Source organism: Hoplias malabaricus, chromosome 2 (assembly GCF_029633855.1).
Source record: "Hoplias malabaricus isolate fHopMal1 chromosome 2, fHopMal1.hap1, whole genome shotgun sequence".
Taxonomy (NCBI): domain Eukaryota; kingdom Metazoa; phylum Chordata; class Actinopteri; order Characiformes; family Erythrinidae; genus Hoplias; species Hoplias malabaricus.
The window spans coordinates 6,678,232-6,685,651 of NC_089801.1; the positions used below are offsets into that span (position 1 = coordinate 6,678,232).

Consider the following 7,420-nt stretch of genomic DNA (forward strand, 5'->3'; position numbering starts at 1 on the left):
TGTAAAATCACTATAACGGTGAATCCCATTTCCTCCCTTGCCCCCTTGCTGTTTCCCCTGGGTGGGGGGGGGGGGGGTCCTCAGTTCTTATTCGGGTTTGGGGTGAAGTGTGAAGTTTTTCAAACAGAGGTCCAAACAGAAAGTTATGACGCCTTGTTAATGCTGACAAATGTGTACATTTTCCTCCGATATCACTGCAGACTGGTGCAGAGCTGCTACAGAGTGGCACTACTCGCCTGGGAATGAAGCGCTGCTCTGTTTTATTTGTGTTCTGATGATCAGGGCCTTGAAGGGTTGTCCTGTGTCATAGGGAGAGCTTTTAACCACTGCACCCTGTAACTCAGCTCCAGGGCGAGAGGACAGTCGAAAATATTATGAAATGGGATTCATCTTGATGCTGGAATATTTTTATATCTTTTTTCTCTTATATTTCCTCTTCTATCCCCCCCTGGAAATCTTCCTCAAGCAGATTTTGCTGCTCACCGGGGTGCCACTGTAACAAGAATATATTTTTAATGACTTGCCTAGATACACCAAGTTTAAAATCCTGCCCACTGTACAGGCCTCTGAGGGGCAGTGTTACGCTCTGGAGAGGTTTCAGGTCAGGTCTCAGCTCTGCAGTGGCATGTGTTCAGATGAGTACCTGAATTTACTGAAGGACTGGTCACAGTGGCCCCTGCTGAGAAGATGGTGTGGCTGATTAGTGAATTATTCAGATTTCTCTGAGTTTGACTGTGAAACCCAACCTTGGCCACCGGATGGCACCCACACTCTGTAGATAATGACTGCAGGGGGTCAGTAGCTGCGTTCCAAAGCCGAGGCTGCGGCCGGGGTGGTGTGTGTCCTCTGTAGGACCGTCCCATGAAGACTCTTTAGTAACAGAGGACACACAGATGGAGCGAGAGAAGAGGCTGCGTCGTGACGTCCCTGTAAAGGTCTGATCTGCCTCCGTTAAAGCAGACTGTATCTGATTATTATTATCCTGCTAAATAATACTAATATAAATGTTATTAAAACTCTTACTTCCACCTTAAACCTTTACATTTCAACTGGGATTTAAATAATACACCACTAAATAAAAAATATAAAATACTCCTACTGTGATATGGCAATGATCTTTTTGATTAAATACAGTTTAGAGACAAATATTTTAATAATTTCGTTATTTTACACTTTAACGGTAAATGAACTCTGCTCCTGAAACTTCTGAAGCTCTGTTTTTTCTCGGCGTCTTGTTTATTTTCTCCAGTGCGCTGTACGTGTGCAGAGAATTGTGGGTAACTGAGGGCCATGAAGGATACGTCTGTTATGTCCTGGAAATCGAAACGGCTCCAAAAGCAGCCGAGCTCAGCCTCAGACTTGGATTTGGAACGCAGCCTGTGCCTCAGTGAAGCCTGAGGTCCTTGTGTTTCTGGGAAGAGCTTTAGTTTGACTTTATGCACCGCTCCACTCGCTTTAAACAGCTTTATATTGAAGTTCAGGATTGAAACAGAATGTAAAAATATTAAGAGCTGTAAATTCCCCAAAGCAAAACTGTGGGCAAGAATCGCCCACAACCCCCATCCGACTGGACACGAGCCTCTCCCTGCACCAGTGAGTGTGTGTGTGTGTGTGTGTGTGAGTGTGTGTGAGAGAGTGTGTTCTGTGTGTGTGTGAGAGTGTGAGAGAGAGAGTGTGTTAAATGTGTGAGTGTGAGAGAGAGTGTGTGTTCAGTGTGTGTGTGTGTGTGTGAGAGAGAGAGCGTGTGTTCAGTGTGTGTGTGTTTGTTCAGTGTGTGTGTGAGAGAGAGAGAGAGTGTGTTCAGTGTGTGTGTGAGAGAGAGAGAGAGAGAGAGTGTTCAGTGTGTGTGAGAGAGAGAGTGTGTTCAGTGTGTGTGTGTGTTTAGTGTGTGTGTGTGTGTGTGAGAGAGAGAGAGAGAGTGTGTGTTCAGTGTGTGAGAGAGAGTGTGTGTGTGTGTGTGTGTGTGAGTGTGTGTGAGAGAGTGTGTTCTGTGTGTGTGAGAGTGTGAGAGAGAGAGTGTGTTAAATGTGTGAGTGTGAGAGAGAGTGTGTGTTCAGTGTGTGTGTGTGTGTGTGAGAGAGAGAGCGTGTGTTCAGTGTGTGTGTGTTTGTTCAGTGTGTGTGTGAGAGAGAGAGAGAGTGTGTTCAGTGTGTGTGTGAGAGAGAGAGAGAGAGAGAGTGTTCAGTGTGTGTGAGAGAGAGAGTGTGTTCAGTGTGTGTGTGTGTTTAGTGTGTGTGTGTGTGTGTGAGAGAGAGAGAGAGAGTGTGTGTTCAGTGTGTGAGAGAGAGTGTGTGTGTGTGTGTGTGTGTGAGTGTGTGTGAGAGAGTGTGTTCTGTGTGTGTGAGAGTGTGAGAGAGAGAGTGTGTTAAATGTGTGAGTGTGAGAGAGAGTGTGTGTTCAGTGTGTGTGAGAGAGAGCGTGTGTTCAGTGTGTGTGTGTTTGTTCAGTGTGTGTGTGAGAGAGAGATTGTGTGTTCAGTGTGTGTGAGCGAGAGTGTGTTAAATGTGTGAGTGTGAGAGAGAGTGTGTGTTCAGTGTGTGTGTGTGTGTGTGTGAGAGAGAGAGTGTGTGTTCAGTGTGTGTGTGTGTGACTGTGAGAGAGAGTGTGTGTTCAGTGTGTTTGTGTGAGAGAGAGTGTGTGTTCAGTGTGTGTGTGTGTGTGAGAGAGAGTATGTTCAGTGTGTGTGTGTGAGAGAGAGAGTGTGTTCTGTGTGTGTGTGCGTGAGAGAGAGAGTGTGTTCAGTGTGTGTGAGAGAGAGAGTGTGTTCAGTGTGTGCGTGTGTGTGTGTGAGAGAGAGAGAGTGTGTTCAGTGTGTGTGTGTGTGAGAGAGAGTGTGTTCAGTGTGTGTGAAAGAGAGTGTGTTCAGTGTGTCTGTGTGTGTGAGAGAGAGTGTGTTCAATGTGTGTGTGTGTGAGGGAGAGAGTGTTTTCAGTGTGTGAGAGAGAGAGAGTGTGTTCAGTGTGTGTGTGAGAGAGAGTGTGTTCAGTGTGTGTGTGAGAGAGAGTGTGTTCAGTGTGTGTGTGAGAGAGTGTGTTCAGTGTGTGTGTGTGAGAGAGTGTGTGTTCAGTGTGTGTGAGAGAGAGAGTGTGTGTTCAGTGTGTTTGTGTGAGAGTGTGTGTTCAGTGTGTTTGTGTGAGAGAAGTGTGTGTTCAGTGTGTTTGTGTGAGAGAGAGTGTTTTCAGTGTGTGTGTGTGTGTGTGAGAGAGAGAGTGTGTTCAGTGTATGTGTGTGTGAGAGAGAGAGTGTGTTCAGTGTATGTGTGTGTGAGAGAGAGAGTGTGTTCAGTGTGTTTGTGTGAGAGAGAGTGTGTTCAGTGTGTGTGTGTGTGTGTGAGAGAGAGTGTGTGTTCAGTGTGTGTGTGTGTGAGAGAGAGTGTGTTCAGTGTGTGTGTGTGAGAGAGAGTGTGTTCAGTGTGTGTGTGTGAGAGAGAGTGTGTTTAGTGTGTGTGTGTGTGTGTGTGTGACAGAGTGTGTTCAGTGTGTGTGTGAGAGAGTGTGTTCAGTGTATGTGCGAGAGAGAGAGTGTGTTCAGTGTGTGTGTGAGAGAGAGAGAGTGTGTTCAGTGTTTGTGTGTGTGAGAGAGAGAGTGTGTTCAGTGTGTTTGTGTGAGAGAGAGTGTGTTCAGTGTGTGTGTGTGTGTGTGAGAGAGAGTGTGTGTTCAGTGTGTGTGTGTGTGAGAGAGAGTGTGTTCAGTGTGTGTGTGTGAGAGAGAGTGTGTTCAGTGTGTGTGTGTGAGAGAGAGTGTGTTTAGTGTGTGTGTGTGTGTGTGTGTGACAGAGTGTGTTCAGTGTGTGTGTGAGAGAGTGTGTTCAGTGTATGTGCGAGAGAGAGAGTGTGTTCAGTGTGTGTGTGTGAGAGAGAGAGTGTGTTCAGTGTTTGTGTGTGTGACAGAGTGTGTTCAGTGTGTGTGTGTGAGAGAGAGTGTGTTTAGTGTGTGTGTGTGTGTGTGTGTGACAGAGTGTGTTCAGTGTGTGTGTGAGAGAGTGTGTTCAGTGTATGTGCGAGAGAGAGAGTGTGTTCAGTGTGTGTGTGAGAGAGAGAGAGTGTGTTCAGTGTGTGTGTGAGAGAGAGAGTGTGTTCAGTGTGTGTGTGAGAGAGAGAGTGTGTTCAGTGTGTGTGTGAGAGAGAGAGTGTGTTCAGTGTGTGTGTGTGTTTAGTGTGTGTGTGTGAGAGAGAGAGAGTGTGTGTTCAGTGTGTGTGTGAGAGAGAGAGTGTGTTCATTGTATGTGTGAGAGAGAGAGTGTGTTCAATGTGTGTGTGAGAGAGAGAGTGTGTTCAGTGTGTGTGTGAGAGAGAGAGTGTGTTCAGTGTGTGTGAGAGAGTGTGTTCAGTGTGTGTGTGTGTTTAGTGTGTGTGTGTGAGAGAGAGAGAGAGAGAGTGTGTTCAGTGTGTGTGTGAGAGAGAGAGAGTGTTCAGTGTGTGTGAGAGAGTGTGTTCAGTGTGTGTGTGTGTTTAGTGTGTGTGTGTGTGTGAGAGAGAGAGAGAGAGAGAGTGTGTTCAGTGTGTGTGTGTGTTTAGTGTGTGTGTGTGTGAGAGAGAGAGAGAGAGAGAGTGTTCAGTGTGTGTGAGAGAGAGAGTGTGTTCAGTGTGTGTGTGTGTTTAGTGTGTGTGTGTGTGTGTGAGAGAGAGAGAGAGAGAGAGAGAGAGAGAGAGAGAGTGTGTTCAGTGTGTGAGAGAGAGTGTGTTCAGTGTGTGTGTGAGAGAGTGTGTTCAGTGTGTGTGTGAGAGAGAGTGTTCAGTGTGTGTGAGAGAGAGTGTGTTCTGTGTGTGTGTGTGAGAGAGAGTGTGTGTGTGTGTGTGTGTGTGAGAGAGTGTGTGTGTGTGTGGGTGTGTGTGTGTGTGTGTGTGACAGAGAGAGACAGTGTGTTCCTGCCGTGCACCCAGTGAAATCTGTGTAGCCTCAGACACATTGTGACCTGATCAGGGGAAAGAGTGAGTGAATGAATGAATGAATGAATGAAGTGAAATGAAGCACATGATTCTAAGCGTTCACTGTGATGTGTGAAGTTAATCTCTAGGTTTAAACTGCACCTGACTTTGGAGAGACTCGGTCTTGACTCGATTCGTTTGGGTGTCGACTCACACTCTGTTAATCATAGTCTTGGCCTCGATATAAAAGCTGACTTTCTAAAACTCTAAAGACCACAGGTCAACAGACATTCAATCTTCTGACCAGCAGCTAAACTTAGAACGTTGTTTACTCCTGGAGCTCCTCGGGGCGGCAGGTGAGAGCTGTGCAAACAGAGCTCAGTCGAGAAGAGTGTACCCCAATGTAAACACACAGAGCCATGGAGTTCACAAGGAGATATCTGCCCATGGAATGGGAGGAGAGATGGAGGAGAGAGAAAGAGAAAAGGAAGAAGGCGATTGAGGAAGGAGGGGAGAGGGTTGAGGAGGAGGACAGGAAGTTAAGGTGGATCAAGGCCTACAACGACAGCAGAATGGGGCTCAGACAGGAGAAGGAGGACGCGTGGAACGGGAACACGAAGGACGATGAAGAGCGGCAGGAGGTGCAGAGATACGGCCGGGACGTGTACCCAGCCGAGGTTTTCCGGGCTCTGGAGGAGCTTAGGAAGTCGTCTGTCCTCACGGACCTGACGCTAGAGGTCGGGGATGGGAGTATCCTCCGCGTTCACTCTCTGGTCCTGGCCGCGGTCAGTCCGCTCGTCCGGCAGATGCTCCAGGAGCAGGAGGGAGGTACGGAGATGTTTCTACCGCTGTGTCCCAGTGTGTCCGATCGGGGACTGTCTGCAGTGCTGCGGTTTGCCTACACAGGGACCGTCGCTGGCCTCGGCAATGAGTCTCGGGATCAGGTTCAGACCGCTGCTCTCCGTTTGAGAGTTCCCAGAGTTCTGGAGCTGTGTGGAGAAGAAGAGAAGAGGGAGAGAAAGAGAGATGAAGGGAAAGGGGAGGAAGAGTTGAGGAATATCTCTGCTGGAGAACAGCTGGCGGTCAGTCTCCGCTCCCTTCGGCAGCTGTGGGAGGAGGGTGTGGGGTGTGATGTGGAGCTGGAGGCCGAAGGAAGAGCTTTCCCAGGTAAAGAGACACGAGTTTTCTGTACCACTGAGAGACCACGTGTTCAGTTCCTGAGCCTGCGTTCGTGACACTGCCCCCTAGTGGAGTGTATGACTGATTCTCTGTTGTCTGCTTATAATAATCCACACATCACTACTTTATTCAATCACTTATAGGTTTAAAAACGTATTCCAACCACATACTACTACATTATACAAAGCACATAGTTCTGAAGAGTGATTCTTAAGAAAATCCTTCTTAAATTTCTGTGGAAGTCACTGTAGAAACGTTTAATTGAGAGTAATTTTGGAGCATTTCTATTGGTCATTCATCATAAGATTTACACACCGTGTGAAGGACAGCTGCTGTGTTCAACTAAACACACACACACACACACACACACACACACACACACACAGATACAGGGCTTTCACTGGAAAGCAGTTAAATGTTGGTGACTGTGGTGTTTCTGCTGAAACACACACTAAACCTGGCATTAACAGATGAGTTGGATCAGGTGTGTGAGCAGAGACAGTACCACACTGTCACACTGGACCTCAGAGAGAGTACCACACTGTGCTGGACTCCGGGACTAGAGTTAAAGCCCTGCACTAAACCGAGTGTCATTCATAATTTCCATGTCGTTATTTACACTTTGTTCTGTGAAATATCAGGTAAATGTCTGGATTTTTCGGCACTCTTACAGCACACAAGGTCCTCCTCTCAGTGAGCAGTGACTACTTCCGCGCCATGTTCAGCAGCGGGATGAGGGAGAGTCAACAAGCATCCGTTTCCTTGCGGCTGATGGGGGCCGATGACCTGGGCGCTCTGCTTCACTGCTGCTACAGTGGGGATCTGGCTCTGGACTGGGATTGTATCTTTGAGCGCACTAGTAGCGCACTTCAGTTACAGTTCCAACCTGCGCTCTCACTCTGCCTCCACTTTCTAGAGCAGCACATAGACATCCACAGCTGCCTGGACATTGCTGCGTTTGCCGAAGCCTACATGCTGGTAGATTTGCTGGAAAAGGCCGAAGACTTTGTCCTTGTTCACTTCCAGGAGGTTGCGGCCACTCCCAAGTTCCTAGACCTGCGGCCCGAGAAGCTGCTGGACGTCCTGAGCCGCGACGGCCTGTGCGCTTCGTCCGAGCTGGCGGTCTTTAGGGCGGTAGTGACGTGGATTGAGGCCGAGCCAGAAGAGAGGTTGCCCCTCGCCCGGGAACTGATGGCAGGTGTACGCTTCCCACTTATGACCTTCCGGGAATTCCGAGAGGTCCGAGCCGTCAACCTCCAGATGGAATGCAGCAGCGATGGCGAGGTGGATCTCTATGGGTCGGCACTAAAGGAGTTTGGATTCGGGGGTTCGAACCCCAAGGTGCAGAACCGCGTACGTCGCCCAAAAGACGC

General features: G+C 48.4%; 1 protein-coding gene across 1 annotated transcript in view; it reads left to right on the plus strand.

The window, feature by feature from the left end:
• Positions 1-5,287: 5,287 nt before the first annotated feature.
• The window catches only part of si:ch211-63p21.8 (kelch-like protein 33), a 5,637-nt gene continuing 3,504 nt past the window's right edge, over positions 5,288-7,420 (plus strand). Inside the window, exons 1-2 of the mRNA XM_066662051.1 lie at positions 5,288-6,035; positions 6,721-7,420. The exon at positions 6,721-7,420 is cut by the window's right edge and continues 243 nt beyond it. Of these exons, the coding sequence (XP_066518148.1) occupies positions 5,288-6,035; positions 6,721-7,420 (1,448 nt within the window). The remainder of the gene's footprint in view (positions 6,036-6,720) is intronic.